At 36.9% G+C, this 24,109-nt stretch overlaps 4 protein-coding genes across 5 annotated transcripts; 3 read left to right on the top strand and 1 right to left on the bottom strand.

Moving 5' to 3' along the window:
• Positions 1 to 304: 304 nt before the first annotated feature.
• On the bottom strand, positions 305 to 2,461 carry LOC137730305 (protein UNUSUAL FLORAL ORGANS). Its single transcript, XM_068469373.2, has one exon. The coding sequence runs from the start codon at positions 1,854 to 1,856 to the stop codon at positions 534 to 536; it is 1,323 nt and encodes a 440-aa protein (XP_068325474.2). The 5' UTR covers positions 1,857 to 2,461; the 3' UTR covers positions 305 to 533.
• Positions 2,462 to 9,830: 7,369 nt separating this feature from the next.
• Positions 9,831 to 16,324, top strand: POLH (Y-family DNA polymerase H). The gene is made up of 16 exons (XM_068467387.2): positions 9,831 to 10,107; positions 10,800 to 10,920; positions 11,016 to 11,127; positions 11,224 to 11,394; positions 12,048 to 12,212; positions 12,349 to 12,452; positions 12,647 to 12,766; positions 12,853 to 12,976; positions 13,497 to 13,610; positions 13,743 to 13,958; positions 14,305 to 14,413; positions 14,510 to 14,640; positions 15,079 to 15,145; positions 15,235 to 15,368; positions 15,583 to 15,691; positions 15,783 to 16,324. Exons 1-16 carry the CDS (start codon positions 9,930 to 9,932, stop codon positions 16,073 to 16,075), a joined length of 2,268 nt encoding a protein of 755 aa, XP_068323488.2. The 5' UTR covers positions 9,831 to 9,929; the 3' UTR covers positions 16,076 to 16,324.
• A 207-nt stretch (positions 16,325 to 16,531) lies between these two features.
• On the top strand, positions 16,532 to 19,464 carry LOC137728663 (proteasome subunit alpha type-4). Of its 2 annotated transcripts, none has more exons than XM_068467388.2 (2): positions 16,532 to 16,692; positions 18,533 to 19,464. In XM_068467388.2, the coding sequence occupies exon 2, from the start codon at positions 18,544 to 18,546 to the stop codon at positions 19,294 to 19,296; it is 753 nt and encodes a 250-aa protein (XP_068323489.2). In that variant the 5' UTR covers positions 16,532 to 16,692; positions 18,533 to 18,543; the 3' UTR covers positions 19,297 to 19,464. The 2 variants fall into 2 exon arrangements, with proteins under 2 accessions (XP_068323489.2, XP_088534028.1); XM_088677902.1 differs by lacking the exon at positions 16,532 to 16,692 and adding an exon at positions 16,896 to 16,919.
• Positions 19,465 to 21,023: 1,559 nt separating this feature from the next.
• On the top strand, positions 21,024 to 23,810 carry LOC137729400 (Haloacid dehalogenase-like hydrolase (HAD) superfamily protein). Its single transcript, XM_068468343.2, has 4 exons — positions 21,024 to 21,202; positions 22,340 to 22,731; positions 22,998 to 23,204; positions 23,327 to 23,810. Exons 2-4 carry the CDS (start codon positions 22,474 to 22,476, stop codon positions 23,621 to 23,623), a joined length of 762 nt encoding a protein of 253 aa, XP_068324444.2. The 5' UTR covers positions 21,024 to 21,202; positions 22,340 to 22,473; the 3' UTR covers positions 23,624 to 23,810.
• The last annotated feature ends 299 nt before the right edge of the window (positions 23,811 to 24,109 follow it).

Raw genomic sequence — 24,109 nt, 5'->3', positions numbered from 1 at the left:
TTCCCTAGTAGTAAGGGCTGGCTGGCAGTTTTTGTTGTCAACTAATCATTCGTTTCATCAATCGAAATCTTGTCGATCAATTTGATTAACAGTTGAAACAGCAGCTTAAGAATGGAGAAATATGATAGATCTCGGAAACGGCACAAGCGTCATCCTAGTGGTAACCCTAAGCAGGGAAGAGAAGCTTTGAAACATTCCCCTTTACCTAAAATTGGTATTCCTCTTTATTTTTAAGCGGGAGGTCTTAGCTTCGACCTTCAGAAATGGTACGTTATTATAATCGGTCCAATGGGTGGTTTAGCCGTTTTCAATCTTGTAGTTAATTCCAGGAAATATTATTACATTTATCACAATAGTTATGCAAACTATCTCCTGTTTCATACACCAGGTAGAAGAGAACGACAAAGCACACAGCAGATTACTTCAAATATAACAAGTAGCTCCTCAGTAGATTGGGTTAAACCTACTAACACCGACCTCAATGCCACTTTCCTACGGCTATGTATTTGGATCACATTGCAATTTGAACCTTCCTAAGCACTGAAAGCCTGAAAAGGAATTGTAGTGAGCTGATCAAGCAGCCCGGTGACCGGCGTAGCGAGCCGGGGTTCATAAGCAAAGCCATGCAAGTCCCCATCAACCCCAGCATGAACGTAAGGGCACGGAGGAATCCACTGCCACCTCTTCCTGGACATATCGAACAGCAACGCCTTGTCGGAACCCAGAATCATGATGGTGATGAACTCTCCATGTCCAACACAACGGTATCCATTCCCATTTTCCAGGTCATCAAATTGCACATAGAGCTGCTGTGGCATCCTCTCCATCTCAACCCAAGTTGTTCCACAAGCCTGCAACCCCCAAATCCTCAAGCTTTTCGGCACGTTGAGCTTGCTCTTCTCAACTGCAGAGACTAAAAGCAGCTTCCCACTGCTCTCCATCAAGGTTGGAGATCTCAGGGCCCTTCTCATGGGGGCCTCAATCGTCCAACAATTGTTTGCTGCCACATCATAGGCTAAGACACTGTAAGGACCGTAGTTCATGCAGTAGAATCTTCCTCGAACATTAACCATTTGACCTGATTCGAAATTGCAGAGTTTTGGGAGGGAAGAATTGATTCCCCACAGCGAAAAAAACCCGCCTGCGTCGATATGGAAGCTCTCGGCAGTCAAGTTTTTCACAGCGTATGGAGAGATCAAGTCGTCTCCAGCAACAGTTACGTCAATGGATGTAGGGTTGACACTCAACCCTATGGAAGGCAAGAGCCTTGGTCTTAGAGTTGGAGGCAATGGAGACATAGAACCAACAATTGGGTTGCATAGAATGAGAGTTTTCGGGCCAGCCTCATCCGAAACCCAACAGATTAAACCGCCGGAAGACGAAGTTGGGGAGAAGCCGGAGGGAAGTAGAGCGAACGAAAGGCGATACCATGAAAGTTCATAAGGATCAAAAAGATAACCATCACAATTAGTACCACCCGTGTTGCTGTCACCGTTGCTTCCTCCAATGTTTTTGTTCCTGTATATGTAGCTTCCCCTGAGGCTCTTGTTCTTGAAGAACAAGAACCAATGGCGGCGCTGAGATACTTCGAGGTAGAGCTGAAGAAAGGTGTCGGAGAACAAGAGAGCATACCACCTCTTGCAAACACATCGAGCGCGAAAAAAGGCAGGCGGTGGAAGAAAGGCGATGACACGGTCGAGGAGCCGATGGGGGAGCTTGCACCATATCCTAGCATCCATCCATGGATTAGGACATGATGTGGCGATATTTTCAGCAATGCCACCACCAAGTGCACTAGTAGTGGTGTTGAAGGTGTAGGAGAAGGGAAAGGTGAGAGAAGGATGAAAAGCTTCCATTTTTTTATGTGTTGGATGACAAGGGCTTATAAGTAAAATATGCCTCTAAATTTTAGTTCTTGTTCAGTGGAATGCAAGCAAAGAAATTGGAGGGAATTGAAGAGTAAGCCAATTTGGGAAATAAGTGCTTACATGCAAGCTTGCTTTTTTTTTCACAAGTTGAAAAGTAGGAATTTTGTTTTGAAAGATGTGAACATAAAAATGGAAAATCTCTCAGGTGGGTTTTAGAAAAGGCATGGGTTTCTATTGGGTGAAGAAGAAAGAACTGCAAGAGAGGCAAGTGAAGGCAGTCACCTGAAGGATGGTTTGCTGTTAACTTTCATGGGATTGGAATGAAGGGTTTGAAGGCTAGGAGAATGGAGCTGAAACTTCACTACATATATAGAAGAAAATTTTGGAGAGGTGAATTTTTTAATAGTAAACTGATTTCTGCATATTTTTCCTTTTTCTGAAACTCATTATTTTTGTCCTCCGATTTTCTTTTGTTTTAGTCGACTTACAAATAAGAATTAAACAGATATCTGTATGATCAAAGGGAAAAAATAGTGTGTGAAACTCATTTGCGTGTTAAAAATATGGCGCCCAAAATAGCTCAAGGGGCTTTGGTTTGTTTCGGATGGTCTCTTTAATGTTCGCTTTTGCGTATTGGTTTCTTTTATATTACCTTTTTCCTGAGCGCAGTGATTCTGATGGATGCATCAGTCAAGTTGGTGTTGTTTTGTCAAGGCCGAGGTTGCTAAGACGTGTAACTATTGAGAGAGAGAGAGAGATAGAGAGAGAGAGAGAGAAGAGAGAGGGAGGGAGAGAGGAACAGTTGGAGGCAACAGAAGTTGGATCCTAGCATTAAAACCGATCATTGTTCACAGTACAAGTACGAACTCATCAAAGTGAATGCAACCAATTCAACTTTCCACGAGTTGGAAGCCTCTGAAGTCTGAAACGAGCGGACAAGCATGCACCGTGAAGACTGATTTGTATGCGTAGCAATAAGCGGTTGGATAAACCTTTAAAAAGAAACACGTGTATACTATCTGGTGTTTTTCTCCTTGTAGTCAAGTGTCATCTTGAGGGAAAGAGAAGGGACTTAGAAGAGCATTCAATCGTGTTGGAAAAAGTATATCACCTAGGTTCATGAAATTTGTGAATTTAGAATTTCATAATTTTTAGTCTAAGATGTAATCTCACAAAAAAAAAAAAAAACAAAAAAAAAACAAAAGAAAAAAAACCTTTAAATGAAAAAAATTTCTCGGGCAAAATACCATTTCGTCACCTCTAATTTTGCTTGACAAAATTTCATAGGTAAAGTTATCTGATGACTATAACTTTGCCCGTGGACTCTATTCGTTTAGCCAAAGTCTCTGTAAAAACCAAAACGTTGACCATTTTTGTCCGACGAATCGTTATTCGTCAAGCAAATGATAATTTTTTATAGTGTCTTAAAGTCTCATATTAAATATCATATTCAGCAACTTTATTTCATGAAATTTAAGTTCTTGATCCTCCTTTGCACAGATGAAAACTTTACCCATACCAGAGACTCAGACCCCATGGCCCAACCTAAACCTTCAAACACAGCTCAAACCCTAGTTGACCTGTGATCATCAGCGTAAACTCGCACCATGAACTTCATGCTCCAATCCACCCATGTGCTGATGTGCTGTAGTTCACCCCTTCCTCAAACATAGGCCTTGAACCTAGCTACAATATAGGAGTCTAGGACCCTAGTTAGACTCGAGTAAACACACATGTAGATCCTCATATCACATGATAAGAAATGTTAGAACAAGTGATATAGGTTCATGCAAGTTTTTCTCTAATTTAAGATATTAATTTGAACATAGAATTTAGCTCATATTGAACTTTATTCTCAAGACACATATTTAGACATAGTCATTAAACCTCAACCATCTGATACTGAACTCGAACCTTACATCTCCGACAATGTGACAAAACTCAAATTCAACACTAACATGTCCTATAAATTTCACATGTATCTCTTTTAAATCTCAACAACTAACATATATGTTAGTAAAACGAGAAACTTAATTAACAACATTTGTATAAGTTGTTATTTTAAGGAAGCAAATAGAGTAATTATTTTAATATTATTTGGATAAGTTGGTATTATCACTACTGTTTTACTTGGAAATTGGACTTGACTGTTGAAAATTCAACAGCATTCAACAGCAGGTGCTGCTTACACCCAATTGTAACAGTATACATGTCTAAATTTTGATTTTTTTAATCAAAAATTGAACAAGTATTCAATCGGAATCGGAGGTAAGCAGGATCTGCAGCCAAGTCTTTTCCTGTGCTTGGTACTTGGTTGAAAAAGACATCCTGCAACCCTAAACGCAGGTGGTGTGTACGACGCAAAGACTTTGTCGGGTCATATGTCCAATCCAATCCCATTGATTGAAGGGCTTTGTTGCAGTAGTTGGACAAATGGCGTGAACAACGAAAAACTTTATTCGAATAAAAGATTTTCTTCCTTTTTAATCTCTCTTTCTTTTGACTCTTTTTCTATATGAATGGTTACAATTTAAATACGTATCTTATATTAATTTTTCTATAAAAATAATATGTAAGAAGAAAGAAGAGAATAAAATAAGAATAAAAGGAAGAGAACCCTCCTCCTATTCGAAGGCGGTTGAGCAGCTTCACAAACTTGCTTCAAATTATAATATAATAATTATATATAATATTTCACTTTCTGTAAAGAAGCTGTGTAATCTGCTCCTTCTGACTACTCTCCCTTCTCCTTTCTCCTTTCTTTGAGTCATCATATTCTCTTTCCGTAGGCCATTTGGCTTTTGTTTGGTATTGTTAGAGAAGCAAATCTGAGTCAGGACAATCACCGTGTCTTGTTTGCGTCAATCTATTTAGTGTTATCATTTGTCTGAGAATTTATGCTTCAAAAATGGAAAAAGTAGGGTCGCTCAGATTTGGAAATTTATTTCCTCCCTCAAGAAACTTCCATATACAGAAAAAGGCAAACTCCTCATATTTGGAGATTGTGTTTTCCCTTCAAGCAACCCAGCAGGTCAGTACAGTACCTCTCTCTCTCTCCCCTCTTTTTTCTAGCCTGTCAATGTTTCTTCCTTTAGCTAGCTAGCTAGTTTGGTCTCGATTCCTCATTAGTTTCAAGTTTGGTTTGGCACTTCGACTTGCCCAAAATTTCATGAAGCTTTTTTTAACTTTTACTTTACCTTCTTTTTGGGAAAGCAAGATTAACTAAAACGCATATACCTTCAAGCAATCTAAGGAAAACAAATATCCATTTGTAGATGTTCTTTCTTTCCAAAATTCAAGTATATAATTAGGGTTTCTTCCTTGAGCTAGCTAGCTAGCTAGTCAGTCGTTTAGAGACGTTCTAAACCAAAACTAGAGCATAATGATTAGGGTTTATTAAGGATAAATTAGGTTCTGATCCCTTATTTTTCTTCTCATTAATTGAAACCTTATTTCTTTTTCATTTTTGATCAAAGTCCCTTGACTAACCTCCATGTCATTGTTTGAATATTAAAATTATTTACAAGTCATCATTTGTTAATTTTAAAAATGAAAAACTTATTAATCATTTCCAAATATATCTTTTTAGTATTTTTTTTTTCATATGTTTCTATTTATAATTTGTATCCGTTTTTTAAATTTGTCCCAATATTCTTTTTAGTTTTAATTTGTACCCATAATTTTGAATTGTGATATCTACCCATATTTTTTATTTAATTTGTATCCATATTTTTTTTATGAATGTCCCCATGCTGATTATACGTATTTATTTTATATTTTAAATATGTTAATAGTTATTTCTTAAAATATATCAATAGTTACATGGGTACATTATCTTTTTTTCTACAACTATGTGAAGCATAATATTACTATATTATTGATATTTAAGTAATTGTTATATTGTAAAAATATTATTTAAATTTGTTTAAATTTTATAATTTGTGGGATATTGTATGCATAAATGTAGGAGTTAAATATATTAAATAATATCATGGTTTAAACGAATATTATTTAAATTTGATCAAATTATTTAAACAAATAAGGTTTAATTATAACAATTGGTTGATTAGACACCGGAATCAAAATTTCCCTTTTTTCAATATTAAATTTGTTAAAAAAAAAATCAGTCAAAAAAACCAGGTTCATGAATTAAATATGCTCCTTCAATTTCTTTTTTTTTTTTCTTTTTTTTTTTCATTTTTTTCAGTAGGCTTCAAAAAGTTGATTAATTACTAGTCAGATAGCTGCACTCATGTCCAAGCTTCTCATGATGATGGTTCTGTGGGAGAGAGTTGGTTCACATCCATCCATGTGATCTGCTGCTCAGGGTTTCTAGGCTCTTGATGAATCGCATGCTTATTAGTCCGTTAAATCAGTTTTCGCTTCATATGACATGCACAAGCAATCAGTAAAAAGTCAAAATTAAAGAAGCAAAATTTGACGAAAACAAAATTAAAAAAAAAAAACTCATGATAATCGAATTTTTAGTCAGAAAATACATAAAATAATGAATACAAAAACCCCAATGCAACTTTTTGTTTAGAGCAGTTAGATTTGAAATTACACTACATTATTTGTCACCCTTAAATTATTTTATAGGATGCTATCTACACATTCATTTTTACTTTTCACTGAACATCTCAATTGTAGGTATGTGGGAAATAAAAAGAGATGTGTGAATAGCAGTTGTTAAATCCCAGGCTCGATCCACACATTCATTTTTACTTTTCACTGAACATCTCAATTGTAGGTATGTGGGAAAATAAAAAGAGATGTGTGAATAGCAGTTGTTAAATCCCAGGCTCGACTCCACCGTAGCACGATATTGTCTGCTTTGGGTCTCGACCACACCCTCACAGTTTTGTTTCTAGAAACTCATACGAGAACTTCCCAGTGGATTATCCATGCCTCGTGCTATATAGAGGTGAGCATGTACATATAAAGCACACCACCCTTTTTTTGTTAGTCAATGTGGGATCTTATAGCAACACCACCTGTTGAAATATCCACATCGACCAAAATTCTGTGAAAAGAAAAGTTTAAATATCTCAACCCCACTCCAACTAATACCAAGATATTTTGTGATAAAATCTCACACATGACGAATTGTGCAGGTGGTAATTACGAAATTGGGTACCATATAGATGTTGTTGGAAATGGCCATTTGACCCGTCTTTTTGAAAATTCTACACCACCGTATTTATAAAAAAGGTGTGCTATCCACGTACCTATTTTTACTTATCTCACACTCTGTGTTAATTTCTATTATTTGATTTTCTTCAATTCATCTGACTCGACAATCGGAAATTAAAAAGATGTGTGAGAAGTAAAAAAATGTGCATAGATAACACACCCCTATATAATATGGCTTTTGATGAAAGCTCTCTCTTCATGGTTGGATTTACCATGGTTCAAATTCATCTAGCTCACTCTCTTCCCCTGACAATGGCAGGAGCCGGTGCAACAGTTTGCCCTATAGGCCTTTTAAGAGTTCAACTAAGTTCCAAAGACACAAGACGCACCATCCTCCTATATGGGTTTTGATAGAAAAGTTAAATTGAAGTTAGGAAGTAAAAAAAAGTTAAATTGAAGTTAGGAAGTCAAAAAAACGCTTCTCTCTCCCGAAAGGTGAGAGTTTTTCTATCCGCGTGAGAGGTCTTCTCACTGGGTTGTGAGTGGTAAAAATTCCAACGAATCGCTTGGTCGCCGGCCCTAGCAGTGGTCAGGGTCGGCGGCAACCCCTTTTTCTTTGTTTATTTCTTTTCTTCATTTCTCTTTTTATCTGTGCTTCCCCTGTTTTCCTGTTACTTTTTCACTGCCATCCCATCCCCTTAAGCCTTCGATCGGTAAGCCCCAAATTCCGACCTTCCCCTTCATCTTCTTCTTACTATTTTTTCACCTACATGGTTCTAATAAATCCATCTTCTGTCTATTCCATTTGGCTCTATCTTCCTTCACTCCCACAAATTTCCAGATCTGTACTTGCTTCCCCTTTCCACTTTTTGTGGGTTAATCGGATGGTGCTTAGAGTTCCAGCTCAGGGATAGGGATGGCAATTCTATCTATTAAATTCGATAACCGTAGATAACCGCTTGAATGGATTGGATTTGAATATGTAAATTCGGGAATGGTATGGATATGGGGAAAAACCATTAACTTTATTCGATTATGGTTTTGGATATAGTTATAGGGTCCTCAATCCGTATCCATCCCCAAATCCAACCCGAATATATATAAATATATATATGTATATATTTGATATATAATATAATTTTATTCAATTTATCGAACTCTCCTTATACTAATTTATTATGCATGTATCAAACCTTATACCATCTTTATTATGCATCAAACATCATGCATGAGACATACCAACAACCTCATCAATTCAATACTCTTATTGTATACTCAACCAAATTGATTCATTAAATTATTTATATATCAATTATCAAATATTACAAGTTTATCAGATTCATCAATCTTCAAGAGTCTCACGTCAAAAAATTGATCCATGTTATCATGAACAATTTCAAATATATTGTTAGTTTTTCGTATTTGGATGTTGCTATTTAATGACGGAACTAGTATCTACTAAAATTTATAATGTGTCAATTGGATAAATATATATATATTGGATATAACCGATAACCGATTGAAAATTCGTTACCTGATGGATATGATTATGGATAATCCTCGATAGTTCATTTGCGGTTATGAATATGGTTAATTTTCGTGGTTATGGGGATGGATATAACATTTCCGTTCCAAAACCGAACCGTTGTCATCCCTACACTACCGTCCACTTGTCCACCATTCTCGGTGCTGTTGCTTGTGGGATTTTCCACTGGCTTCTTTTCCTTGGTGGTTGCGATTTGGATATCTGTGGTTCTTGTTGCAGGTTCTTACCCTTGACTCAAATTTCAATTGTCTCACGTTTCGTCATTTCGAAGTTCTTAAAAACCTTAAGACCCGTTATAAGTTTTAATTTTCACTTTTTGTTAGTAAAAGAGAAATAAGGGATGATCAAAGATGAAGGTTGTTGGTGTCACCGTGCAAATTACACTCCCGGTATCCTCCCCTCGACAGAATATTAGGGTTTAGGGGTTGGTGACTGGAAGCACCTTTAGACAATGAAAAGTTTATAATTTTGGTTCATCACCTCTTATACAAGGCTTCAACTAAAACGCTTTGGTTTTGCTGGTTGTTTGGAATAATTCTTATGCCGCCTTCGTCATACGAGTTTTATATATTCATATAGTTTTGTGAAGATAACCTAGTTGCATATATATAAGCTTAGCTTCTTATGGAGTGGAGTTGCGTGGGAGAGATGAATAAAATTTGAGAATATAAATTAATCGCCTTAACTTTAGGCAATAAATACTATTTTAGGTTCGGTTTGAGAAAGAGAAAGATATTATTTTAATAAATTAATATAAAACGTTGAGTCGGCGAGCCAAATGCTGCTGTGAACAAAAGTAAGAGAACTTTGATAAAAAAAAATTGAAAGGTTTTAGTAAAAAACATCGCGGACAAGGGATGAGATCCTAATTTAACCTTTTATTATCTTCTAAAGACCATCTCAATAAAGTTTTATTTGATTTGGAGACTATTTGGTCATCAATATGAATCAAACAAATTGACAATTCATTATAAAAATACTATTTTTTATTATAACCGTTGGTTTGTTCAGAACTTGTGGAGAGTTAAAAGGTCCTAAAATTAAGTTAATTAATCTCAAGATGATTCCACGAAGATAAAAAAAGAAAGAAAAAAAGATGGATAGTTCAGAGAGGTGTGCTATCCACATACTCCATTTTATTTCTTACATATCCTTATTAATTTTTATCAGTTGATTTTCTTCAATTCATCCAATCCGATGTTCGAAAATTAAAAGAGTGTGTGAAAAGTAAAATAGATTGTGTGAATATCACACCCTCGTTCAGACCATGACGTTTGCAATATTTCGTGGGCCCACTCAAGCCCAAGTAGTCTGAATGCCGAAGCTTTCCATAAAGCCCAAAGGCAATGTGAGAGAGCAAACCTTGTGCGCACTTTAGACAAATGGCGTACGTCTTTACTAACTTACGCCCACTACAATTTTTGCCGGTCGTATACTATTACTGGAGGAAATTGGATTTGGAGGGAAAAAGAATAGAGAATAAAATGCCGGTGGCAAGGCCTGAAACCTCTGATTCCAGAGTCATTGCTCACGTCGACATGGACTGCTTCTACGTTCAAGGTCCCTTTCTCTCTCTCTCTCTCTCTCTCTCTCTCTCTCTCTCTCTCTCGGTCTGTAATTGTATTTTCAATGGGGACTGTTAGGGTTTGGAAATGTATAAATGGTAGTAAAAAAATGCAGTCTTTAGATACTCCCATGTGAGTTTTTGGTTAATTGGTATTAAATTGTGATGTAATTACTAAAAACCATACCTTTCCGGCCTTTGATCGAGAAAATTGAGACCGATTTCGCCTTTCTGAGCAGAACAATGCTGAAATGTAATCTTGTCAATGTGAATTGTTGATTGTTGTAAACTCTTGAAGTTTCACAGGCTGGCAGAAAACTAGTAGACAGTGAATAACACGTAGAAATGAAACATTTTCCGACTTGAGAAGGTGATTTACCTTACTTGGTTGATGATGGCCTAGTAATAAGCAACACATACGAAGGCTACTCTATGGGATTAAAATTGTTGTTGTTGAACTGATTAGCTTATGGAAATTGGAAAATGCTTCCACACACCCGTTTAATTCCGTTTGGATAAATTAGGATAAGTCGTAATTATATTACTTACACATTATCTTGGGACATTTCATTAAATGCTGTTAGCACTGTTGGGAGAATTTTTCTCTTCTTACGGCCCCATTTTCGCTAAATCTTAGAATTGTATCCATGGTTTTGTCGTGGAGTCATATTGTCTATCTCACTTACAGTGGAGCAAAGGAAACAACCAGATTTAAGGGGCTTACCAACAGCTGTGGTACAGTATAACGCCTGGAAAGGTGGGGCCTTGATTGCTGTCAGCTATGAGGCCCGAAAATGTGGTGTGAAACGGTATAATAGTGTTCTTGTTACAACTTCTAGTGCCTTTTTTTTATAAACAAAAAAGTTTTTTTGTGTCAAGTCTACAACTGAGGCATGATTTTCAGTTCGATGCGAGGTTCTGAGTCAAAGCAAGTTTGCCCACAAATTCAGCTGGTCCAAGTCCCAGTAGCTCGTGGTAAAGCTGACTTGAGCACATACCGCAATGCGGGATCAGAGGTCTCTATGGTTTGAGAGACATTAATGTCTTATGGATTTCTTATCATTAGCGACTCTCTAAGAGAATTGTTCTTATAGTGAACTTATTTTTTGTAGGTGGTTTCTATTCTGGCAATGAAGGGTCGATGTGAGAGGGCATCAATTGACGAAGTGTATCTTGATCTTACTGATGCAGCAGAAACCATGTTAGCGGAAGCTCCTCCCGACAGCTTGGAAGTAATTGAAGAGGAAGCTCTCAACTCGCATGTTTTGGGGCTTCACAGCGAGGTTAGTTAAAACTTAACACATGTCAATGAATTATGTTTATTTTTAATGTTAATGCGTAGTGTCAATTTGAATTATCATAAATAGCATAAGTTGGCAGAGATAATATATCTCCAATTCCCTTATGAGATAACATGATGAACATGTTTAGTTGGTCTCTTTTTCTTTTATTTGTGTGTGTTTGGAGTAGCAAGATATATCAATAGTTCAGGGAACATTAACGTTTTACATGGATCTTGATTATCTTTCTTCTTTCCATCCTCTCAGCTCTCTCTAACATGCATCATGAAGCAGAATAGAACAACGTAATATTAAACATTTACATACCCAGATTAAAATCCATTTACACACCATTTTTGAGTCTCTTACTGCATTTATTCCTTTGAGTTGGAGTTTGTGTTTATTTTTATTCAGTTTTTGACTATTTAGTATAGTATAGAAGTTTTAGCTTAGGTAATGAACTTGGGGATAATGGTGTACTTTCTGAAAATTTCTAGTAGGCCTAATTTTGCTTCTCAATTTTTATTATTAACGTTGTTTATTCAAAAGCATCCTGTAGTCAATATGGTATTGTGCAATTTATTCGATCCTCTAGTTTTATATATGCTCATCTTGCATTAGAAATCTGTTATAATACTGAAATTGGGTTCATTCAGGACAGCAGTGATGCCAAAGAAAATGTGCGAAAATGGCTTTGCAGGAGCAGTGTTGATCGACGTGATAGACTATTAGCTTGCGGGGCACTCATTGTTGCAGAACTCAGGTTGCAAGTGTTGAAGGAGACTGAATTTACTTGTTCAGCTGGCATTGCTCATAATAAGGTAGAAACCAAAGTGGTCCTTAGTCTCAAATTTTCTAATTTTGTTTTCCTTTGTGGACTATCATGTTGTCAAGGACACTTACCCTTATGATGAATTTTGATTTTTGTGTCATCAACTATATGTGATTTGTTATCAGATGCTGGCTAAACTTGCAAGTGGTATGAATAAACCTGCACAACAAACTATTGTTCCGTTCTCATCTGTAAAAGGATTGCTAGATCCCTTGCCAATTAAGAAAATGTGAGTTTTAGATTGTTCTACCCGGAATAAAAGATTTGTGTCAAAATGATATGCCCATCATGTGACTACAACCTGCATTGCAAAACTACATTGCTTGAAGCATGAACAAAATAAAACCAGATTTAATTATATGTTTCTTAGTTTTATATTTCCCAATAAACAGTGCATAGTTGTAAAGAAATCTTTGTTTTCAGGAAGCAGCTTGGAGGAAAGTTGGGAAGTTCATTACAAAGTGACCTGGGTATTAACACTGTTGGTGACCTTTTGCAGTTTTCAGAGGCAAAACTACAAGAACTCTATGGAATCAATACCGGGTGACTACCTATCATTGAATTATTTTCTTTGAATGACAACTTGTCATGATCTCATTTCTGATCTCTACATAATTCATGAATCACAGTACCTGGTTATGGAATATTGCTAGAGGGGTCAGCGGGGAAGAAGTTGAGGGGCGCCTTCTTCCGAAAAGCCATGGTTCTGGGAAGACATTTCCTGGACCTCAGGCTTTGAAGACGATTGCTTCTGTAAGTATGCTCTCCAATAGACAAATTCGCTTTGTAGCTTGCACTAGCGGTGAATGATTTTGATCTCACATACTAGGCCATCATGGGATTTAATCTCGTAAATGTCACTCAACTAATGGGAAATGTAAATATGCCAAGTCTCCTTGCTTCTATTGAAAATTTTTAGTTCAATATAAACATCATGAGAAGTTACATGAATGTCACTATTTAATTCAGCTGCACACATTCTTTGTTGTACTGGCACTCTGCACTCACTGGTTTACAGTTTTTCACAGACTTATGGTTCTCTCATAGTCTCATTTGAAATGACACAATCGCAAGAAATTGCATGCAGAAATGGCTAATGTGGCTTATAGGTATTCGAGCATAACAAAATTTCAGTCTTCTTTCAAGTAATCATATATTTACCAAAATTAAGGGGATGTGGGAAATTCCTCATTGTGTTACACATGGAATGAAAGGGGCTTCTATAATATATTCTCTTCAATGGTCGTCATACCAGGTTTTTGGTTCTTTGCAGGTTCAGCATTGGCTTAATCAACTTTGTGAGGAATTGAGTGAACGTCTTCAATCTGACTTGGACCAGAACAAAAGGATAGCTCACACACTAATGATGCATGGTACTGCATACAAGGTACCTATCTGTTTTGTATTCGAACCTTCTCTTTTTTACCATTAAATTTTCCCCTACCAGTGGAGATACTCTTAAATTTTGGGTATGGTTTCTTTCCATTTTGCTTTGTTCTGACCATGATTTACCCTTCAGGCCAGTGATTCAGATTCACATAAGAAGTTTCCTTCGAAGTCTTGTCCCTTAAGGTATGGGACAGCCAAGATACAAGAGGATGCTTTTAGTCTATTTCAAGCTGCATTACGAGAATACTTGGGATCATACACAGCCAAAATAAAAGGAAATCAAAACAACCAATGGGGAATAACGTCGCTTTCTGTTTCAGCAAGTAAAATTGTTCCTATACCATCTGTAAGTTTTACCAAACTTGGTTCCTAGTATATTGTGTATGGTTCATCCATTGTTTCTGCCTTTCCACTTTGATTTCTAGGTCTCTCTGCCCTATTTACAACCGCTTAAAACACTTCTAAATGGTCATTTGCAGCATGCCCTAAAGAACTTTACAAGAATCGTTAGATATTGATTCTTTTTTCTCAAAACGCCGTGTAACATTTGCGATCATTATCTGCTGGTTGGTGCTTCAGAATATTAGCATATTAAAGAAAGTGAACTATTCTATCAGGAAAGAAGTATTTGGACAAATGAAATCCATTTTTTTATAGCATCGTATTTACTTTGCGGATATGTCATCTTGCAGGGAACAGCTTCAATCACGAAATACTTTCATGGCAATCATACGTCTTGCTCTTCGACAATGCAAACACAGGATACCCTTTTTGAAGAAGCTGATCCTTTGCCACCTGCAGGTATTTCCAGTCTCCTAGTTGTCCTTTGTGTGTAATTACTAAATATAGTTTCAAATCAGTCTTAATCACTCTGATGGAAGCGAATTGTGGATTTAGGTAAAGAAAGCAACCCGGAGGTGAATGTAACTAAGCCACAGATTGAGTTCCCTGGTGAAGAAACCACGATCAAGCATGCTGTGCCTAGTTCGGATCAACTGGAAGACAAAAAGGATTTGTTGAATGACCAGGTTTTTCTATTATTTTTTTTTGAGGTTTACGTTTAATTGTGCACCTGAAATCTAAGCAACCAGAATGTATATACTATGAGATTTAATAGTAATTGTGTCTTATGGGCGGAAATATATCATCTTTAGATTCTTTGTGCTTCAACTGACTATGAGATTGACTCCATTATGACTCTTCTCTTGTGGCCTCAGTTTCCAATCTACAGTTGCTTTACTTTCTTTTTACCCACTTTCTCAGTTGTGTTCAATTTAGTTACTTTCCATGGCATTACTTCACTGGAAAATAGCACTTCTCGTATTTTCACTATTTTTATATGATAATTATACTATGCTGTGCGACGCTAATTACAATGATTTAATTGCATGCTTAGTCGTTTATTTGTCATCATTTCCTATTCTGCTCGGGAATATGAGAATCATGATTTACTCTTTCATTTGCAGAATCCATCTTCAGAAAATCAAATACAAGATGAATTCACCCAAGAATCTGTACCCTTGTCGACCTCAGGTAGTATCTTGCACAGGATGTAACTCTTGGTTATCCCACCTACTGCTTTTCTTTTCCTTCTGTCTGTATAATTAAGGATATCCATGCAGGAAGTGAGCACTGCTCACAAATGAATCAAAGTCGACAGATGAACATTAATTATGGGGATGAACCATGTGTTATTACATTTAACATGCCTAGTTCCAATAGACAGGAGCAGAAAAGAAAAGCAGTGAAAGACAAGGTTCTCAAATCATTTTTACCATCTCTTTAATTCATTTTTGTCTATGGCATTGCAATAATGTCATGAATGCTACCTAAAATCTAGGATGAAGAAGAATGAATATATTTTGCAACAAAGTTGTCGTCTTCCTGTTTTTTAGCCATCAAGTGCTCGTATATGGGAAGTTGGGTTTGTAGAAGATTTGGCTTAACTTTATGATGATACTGTATGGCAGGGAACATCTTCGATATTGAGATTCTTTAAGAATCAAGATCCATCTTGCGCTCCACAAAAGCCAGAACGTGTTAAAAATACTGAAGATGTTAAAGCACCGCTATCTGTTGGTAAATTTGTGTCCTGCCACTGTCTTGCTTTAAAATCGAAAATATGAAGACTCGTCCTTGCCTCTCTTGCTAAACTTGAGTTATATTGCAGGCTCCCAGTCTAGAAATGATAGCAGTTTGGATAGTAATCAATCTGAGCTGCCAAAAGAAAGACCTTTCGAAGAAGCTGGGGCTTCCATTGTGGGTGGTTCATCTCAAATTGAACAAAGAACAGGAGCATCATGGAGTTACAATGTCGATGAGATTGACCCCTCTGTCATCGATGAGCTGCCACCGGAAATACAACAAGAAGTTCGTGCCTTGCTCCGGCCTCACAAGCGGCATAATGTAGTAAAACGGGGTTCCAGTATTGCTCATTATTTCTCACCAACCAAGAACGCATAGTATATGATGTCGTTCTGCACATTGCTGTATTTAAATCGAAGTAATTAGTAAATACTTGTATAGAATCTGAGAGAACCTAAGAACCTTACAGATTTAAGGTAGCTCTTGGCAGTGCCTTGTGTATATTATAGTGCACTTGTATCATTCCTTGGACCACATCAGCTTTGCTGATAACATTATAAGCACAGTATAGTTTACTTATCTTCCACCCGATGTTAAATTTAATAAATGACCGAAAGTTGGTGATCGGATCTAATTGTAAGTACGAGATTTTAGGTTTGAATTTTGTGGTTAGCAAATTCGATACTAACGTATTCTTTCTGTCTGTAAATCAAGAAAACGGTACGGGACTCTTTAAAAATACTAAACATAACGGGTCGAAAACAAAGGGTCGGGTATAAATTTGGGCTGATCCAAGTCGTGCTTTAAACCAACGGCCCAGATTGATTGATGTGCACTAACCTTTTGCGCAAGACAAGAGAAGAGAGAGAGAGAGACTATACAAACACCTTCCATGGTTGATTCACCACTCTCTCTCTCTCTCTCTCTCTCTCTCCCCGATTTCGTGCTTCTCAGACTATCTCCGATTCTCTATTGCTCAAGATCTACCCAATCAGGTCCGCTTCTCTTCTCTCTTTGTAAATATCTGAATTTTTGTGTCTTGAATTTACATACGCATTTCTTTTCAGGGTAGATTCGTGCTAAATTTCTGGGGTTGTAGAGAGAGAACCACAGCAGGGTACTGTCTATTTGTTTTCAATCCGTCGGATTACTCGGCGTTTAGGAGGAATTAGTGACAATTTTTACTGGGTTCTTTTTGTGAGTTTTTTAGAAGTTGAATAAGGTAAAAGATGAAGCTTTTTGTTATTCTCTGGTTTTTCTAGGTCATATTGTGATAGTGTTTTGATCTTTCCTGAGAATTTCGGCACTTTAGCTTTGATAGTGAGATCAATTCTTCATCATTTTGGTTTTGAAGCAGAATCTTTTCGTATGTTTAGCGAAAATCCGGTTTATTGGTTGTGATTCTAATTCCAATGCTTTCCTTTCGACTTTGTAGTCAATGCTTAAACGTTGCTTGTCCTTGATTCAGTAGGCTTGTCGGCCTTGCTGATTCGTCGATGGTGCTAAATAAAACTCAATTTGTTTCCTTGAATGGTTTAAGTTACAGTATCTTCATTGGATGTGGAAATTAGTACGAGTTTTCTACTGCTACTGGACTTGTAGTATTTTTGACTGATTCCCAATAGTTTTGGAAGGAAATTAGAGTCAGACAAGACTGGAAATAAGCTATGGTTGTAATAAAGGTATAGGGTTTTAGCCTGGGTAGTGGATACTGAGATCAGTTTTTATAGTTTCCAGTTTAAAGTAGAATCTTCTCGTAAATTAAGCTAATATCAGGTTTATTGGTTTTGGGTCTAGTTCCATTTTTTTCCTTTTCTAGTTATGCTCAGAAGTAGTCTACGCCTAAACTCTGCTTATGATTGACCCAGTAGCCTTGTCCATTGTGTCAAGATGTGTATTGATGCCGTATAAAATTAAACCTTTTTCTTTGACGGGTCACGTTACAACTTACAATATCTTTACTGAATGTGGAAATTAGTGTGATTTTTCTGCTGCTGTAAAACTTGTTTGCCTCTGGTACATAGTACGTGAACTGTTGGCCCTGTAGTTGAGCAATGGTCTTAAAGAGTGGATAGTAACTTTCTTACTGCAAGTATTAGTGATTGCGGCAGATAGTAACTTGAAAATGGACAATGCTAGATCGTTATTTACGTCTGTTTGTTAGGAAGTTAGAATATTTGCAGACACATACCTAATTATTAAAATATGGGTTAATATACTGTAATTTTGACCAATGTTAACTGTATTCCCAGTCCATGGAAAGAGAAAAAGGGGTGGAAATATTACCACATTTTGAAATTTTAGCGACATAAAGTTTCAGTAGTATAAATGTATGCAATTTTGTTTGGAACCTTCATGTTCATTCAGCTGTTGGGAACAAGCAGGAACTCTTTGTGGCTAGAGTCAAAATGCAGCTGCAAAAACTTGTAGTGAATTTCAGTCTTTTATGTATTATGTCTAAATCTGACAACTTTGTGAGAAGTTTACCCCTTTGAGTCCAAATTTGAGTGCATACCATTGGAAAAAGTGATGTTACTGATATATGTTCTGTTTTAATTATTTTAACTTTATTAACTTGAAGCTACAAGAACTATTATTTTCTTCCTTTCCACTGTAGGGTTTATTCGAAGAGCCATTTCAATTTGTTCGAATACATTTTCATTGTTTCTATAGATACTATTTCTGAAGATGACATGTTTATTGGATGCATTCCTGACTCGTTTAATTCCTGAAATTTCATTTGTAATTCCATGTTCTTAAATAAACTTTGATAATTGCCATTGATACTTCTTATGAGCTGGTATTTAATCAGTTTCATTGTTTTACATATTTCAGTTTGATATCAAATGTCTCGAAGGTATGACAGCCGCACGACGATCTTCTCTCCTGAAGGTCGTCTCTACCAAGTTGAGTATGCTATGGAGGCCATTGGAAATGCAGGGACCGCAATTGGGATATTGTCGAAAGATGGAGTTGTGTTGGTAGGTGAAAAGAAGGTGACTTCCAAGCTTCTTCAGACCTCTACATCAACAGAGAAGATGTACAAGATTGATGACCATGTCGCATGTGCAGTGGCTGGGATAATGTCTGATGCCAACATCTTGATCAACACAGCCAGGGTCCAAGCACAGCGCTACACATTTGCTTACCAAGAGCCAATGCCTGTTGAACAACTAGTCCAATCTCTATGTGACACCAAACAAGGCTACACGCAGTTTGGTGGGCTCCGCCCATTTGGCGTTTCGTTTCTGTTTGCAGGTTGGGATAAAAACTACGGTTTTCAGCTGTACATGAGCGACCCAAGTGGAAACTATGGCGGTTGGAAGGCTGCAGCCATTGGGGCAAACAACCAGGCGGCACAGTCAATGCTGAAACAGGACTACAAGGATGAAATAACAAGAGAAGAGGCAGTTGAGCTTGCGCTGAAGGTGCTGAGCAAGACAATGGACAGCACTAGCCTGACATCCGATAAGCTCGAGTTGGCGGAAGTCTTTGTCTTGCCTTCAGGTAAAGTGAAGTACCAGGTGTGCTCCCCAGATGCACTGAGCAAACTGTTGGTGAAGAGTGGAGTGACTCAACCTGCCGCCGAGGCCTCTTAGGTTTTCCTTGTTCCAATTAGACGTGATTTTCAGACAATGTTTTGGCATTATAACATTTGAATTGCATGTTTCCTCACTTTGTATGACTTTCGTCCAAAACATATGATGGATTTTGGCTCTTGCACACAGACATGAGGCATCTTGAATAAGCTCTCTTGCGGTGATTAAGGGCTTGTTTGGAAGTGTGTTTAAAATGACTGAAAATGTTTTTGGTGAAAATGTTTTTGAAATCAATTCTTAGTAAAAATTTAGTGCATCGTGGAAAAACACTTTTAAGTATTTTTTGCAAAAAACATATATTTGGTGCTTCTTCTAAAAAGCAATTGAAGTGCTTTAAAACTCAAAAAAACATTTTAAGTCATTTTAAAAATATTTTCAAACGAGTCATAACTCGAGCAGGTACGTAGTGCATCTTGACAACATACAGTAGACAGATCCGCTTCATTTTGTATCTGTACTTGTTCTCGATAGCGAGCCAAAATACGCATTACGAACAAAAAACTGATACCATTCTTGTCAAAACGCAAGTTTGTAATCTGCACTGCGTTAAAGCATCATCTGCAAATAAATAAAGTGATTTGAAAAGAGTCCGGGACAAAAGTCCTATTAACTTTAGGTGCCTGATTAATTTTCAGGTTTCGCATTAAGTGCCACCAAACGCCGAGTTTTGGTCTCGAAACTTTGGATGGACCAAAAACCAGAAACCGGGAATGCGTGGAACATGTTTTCCCGGTGCACAATACCACAGGCAACCCAAACCAGCCCGCGAGCGTCCATAGTTTTCAACTTTTCACTGAGACCCTCGGATTTAATTTATTTATACTTGCAACTCCTAAACTTCTTTTTTTATTTATATTTTTGGTCACCTATGAGAAATCGGGACTTTAGTCTTTAATAGTTTATCTTTTGCCACATCGCAATCAGGTTCCAAATCATGGCAGAAAATGTGTGACAGCTTTATTTATTCCTAAGCATATGTTTCCACTAAATAGTAAATACAAGAGGAAATTATATTATGTTTAATTTATCAAAGTGAAATTTTCTACGGATTCTTTGCCATTTCAATTAATTTTTGTGGTAGCATTATAAAATATTATGTAAAAAATATAAAATAACAAAGACTCCATAAAGAGTTCCACTTTTAAGCGAGTCTTCTTAGCATTTCTCTTCAGTCGTTTCCAATTAGAGAGGAAGTTGAACCATATTAATTGGAATTCTCAATGTTTTGATGCTTAAACAATAATGCTACAGTCTAATGCTATTCATCTTTACTTGTAAATGAAATGTTTTAAGTTCGAATCTCGTAAATGGCGAGTTCGATACAAATTTATTCCTCCACTCCTTAGTACAACTATATAGTTATATCAAGAAAAAAAAAATGCCCCTTTCAATTTCTGCTTAACTTTCCCGTTATTTACAAGTTTATTGCTTTAATGAATACAATGATATCGGACAAAAAATAAAAATTCAAATTATATGAGTCAATCATAATTAAGTATCTAACATGTAATCTAAAATGTCGCATTGTCAAAAAAAATCGACCAAGATTTTCGGATAAATCTCAAAACATCTGAAAATATAATTTTCAAAAGACATTTATTTTTTGTCAATTTGAAAAAAACAAAGTCACACGGCAAGTCAGCAGGAGGGGCCGAAAAGAAACAAATAGTAAAAGTGCGGGGTGAAATTTTTAAAACCAAGAAATAAAGCAGTCAACCAAAATCCGCGGACGCAGATTACAATTAACTGCGCCTGCTGTATGTGATGTAATCCGCTTGAGAAGCTAGGAAGGTGACTGATTTATTTATTTCCTCGTTCTCCATGAACGTGCAGCTGAAGCTCTATGACCATAAACGGCTTTGCGTTTTCTCCTAATTCAGATTCTCTCGCCCATTTCGGCATCTGGGTAAGCTTCAAAATCTCTTCTTGCGCAGTATTTTTTATTTTATTAATTTATTTTGGTGGAAATTTGAGTTTGATTTGGTTGGTATCTCATAATTTTTTTAAAGCTGCATTTTCTCTGATTATTCTATATCCGTCAGAATCTGATGTGTTTATTAATTTATTCGGTTTTAATCTTTGCTTGGAATCTTTTGTTGGAGTGCTTTATATTGGATGTTTCTTGAAAAATTAGAACATTAAAATTAAATGGATTGGAATATCTGCATTTTACGGCAAGTTCGTAATTTTTTAGTTGTGGTGATTGGGGATGAACAGAAAGGCTAAACTTTTGATGATACAGATAAAATTTGGTGTGATTTGGGCATCTGGGTAAGTTGGAAGTCTGATATAGTAGTTGGATTTGTTACAGATTCATCCTTTAATGCTTTTGTAAATCTAAAATTATATGTTGGGGGAAGGGCATTTTGTTATCATCAAGATGCTATGTAAAAACAAAACATAGGATGTATTATCTGTTTGATTATTGCTTTAAGTGTGCCTTTGACGAAGTATCTAATGCTATTAACTATGCAACTCAGAAATCATTTGATCTTGATGTATAGCATTTGTTACATCTGTCATTTGTTGAAGGGTGTCCGGCGAAGGGTTAACTCGCTTTGGTCCTTCGTAATTTTGTAATTAGTGATTGTGATCTGCATCTGTATCTGATTCCGATTTATGTTTGCGGGGTTTTTGTGTTATTAGAAACTGAGAAGCAGTGCTTTTTACATTTTTTGTTATTGTATACTAAGAAGCAATGTATAAGTAGGAAATGTAGATATAGCTGAAGCAGGTCATCTTTTTCCATTCCGGTTTTGTAGACCAAGAAGCAATGCATAAGTAGGAAATTCATCTTAGTTTTATTTGTACTAGGAAGAAAGAAGAAAAGAATGATATTTAGACGGGGTGGTATTCATGGAGTCTTTGTAATTTGTTTGAGTTGTTTTCATCTCTGTATAGAATTCCGAGTCTGATGACAGTAATGCTATAAGATAAACGCCGCAGGATTACAAATCTGAATCTGATGCTATTTTGACAGTACTAAGTATCTGTAATTGGAACGTTCACATCATAACCTAATAAATCTACTGTGAAAATGCAGTGATAACTGGAACTCCTTGAAGAGGTTGGTTGACTGCAGCAATATTTGGTGCTTTGATCCCAACGTATACTGAAAGTTCCTGTATAGGCATTTAGTGGTTCATTTTTTGGGATTCACTACAAAACAGTTTTACAATGTCATTGTTGTCAAAGTTGCGGTGCATTACTGTGGATGTTACTGGCACATTGCTAGCTTACAAGGGGGAGCTTGGTGACTACTATTGCATGGCAGCCAAAGCTGTAGGGCTGGAATGCCCTGACTACAAAAGGGTGCATGAGGGCTTCAAATATGCATATAAAGACATGGCCACCAAGTATCCATGTTTCGGGCATGCTGCGAAAATGCCCAACATCGTATGGTGGAAAACTTGTGTCAGAGACTCCTTTATAAGGGTAAGATATTTGACATGGGTTCTCGATCTTGATCCAGTTCTCTGTGATAACTAGCTTCTTGACAACTGTTGTATCCGATGCCAAGGTTTTGTGGTGCTTCTAAATAACTAACAGAACTTGCTAATCTAGAAAACTGAGAACATCATCCCCCTAATAGAATTTAGACAATAAATAGTATCAGCTAGGACTTTCCAACAAATTTTCTCGAATAATTTTCTTAATAATGAATTGTGAAATGGACATCTTTTTTTTATTTTTTATAATAGGCTGGATATCATTACGATGAGGAGACATTTGAGAAAGTGTTCCGACGTATATATGCATCCTTTGGTTCCTCTGCTCCTTATTCCATCTTTCCTGACTCCCAACCCTTTCTAAGATGGGTCCATGAACAAGGTCTTAAAGTTGGAATTATTAGCAATGCAGAATACCGTTATCGAGATGTAATTCTTCCAGCCTTGGGTGTGCACCAGGTAAATTAGTTAAATCTCTGTTTCAGCAGCATTACTTGACACTTGGGTATGCAGATCCCTTAGTTTTGGTTTGCTTTCATGTCTTTCTCATCCTGATTGTATCATATCAATGGTTTTTTCAGGGAACCGATTGGGATTTTGGAGTGTTCTCTGGTATAGAAGGTGTGGAGAAACCAAACCCAAAGATTTATGAGCTGGCACTCGAAAGGGCTGGAAATCTGTCACCGGACGAGGTTCTGCACATAGGGGACAGCATGCGCAAAGACTATGTCCCGGCAACAAGTATAGGGATGCATGCATTGTTATTGGATAGGTTCAAGACATCTGATGCCGATGAGTGGAGGAAATCTGGCGCAGTTGTCCTTCCCGACTTAGAAGCTGCAAAAGAATGGATTACTTCAGAGAAGTCAGCAAGCTGAGCTGCTGAGGGGCATTTTCGCCGGTGATGCTGCTGTTAACTTGTAATCTCTTACCCATAATCGATGCAATTCCGTTAACTTGTACCTGGCCGGCGGTGCGTTTGTGCAATTTGTTTCTGTACCATCTGAATCAAGGCTGTAGCATTTGCAGCAAAATTACAATGGAAAAGAGATGCTTTTGGTTCAATCATTTTTGCTTCCTTTGCAAACAACTAGCAATAATTTAAGATCTTTCTGAGATTCAGATAGTGATGGTTAATCCGGAAATCAGTCACGTTAATAAAGCAAGCCTACAACTTTGCACTCCAACTGTCTGTGATGATTACAGGAAAAAAGGAGAGCTGTGAGCCTGCAAATTTTGGCCACCCAAAGTGAGAACTTTACCTAATTTTCTATGATACAAAATACATCACTAGATGAAGAGTTGACTCTAATTGACCCTCTTTTGCCCTCTTCATACTTTATATTATCCCTTTTTCTTTTAAT

Source organism: Pyrus communis, chromosome 10 (genome assembly GCF_041283825.1).
Source record: "Pyrus communis isolate YQ-2024b chromosome 10, ASM4128382v1, whole genome shotgun sequence".
Taxonomy (NCBI): Eukaryota; Viridiplantae; Streptophyta; class Magnoliopsida; order Rosales; family Rosaceae; genus Pyrus; species Pyrus communis.
This window is presented reverse-complemented; position numbering and strand designations above follow the sequence as displayed.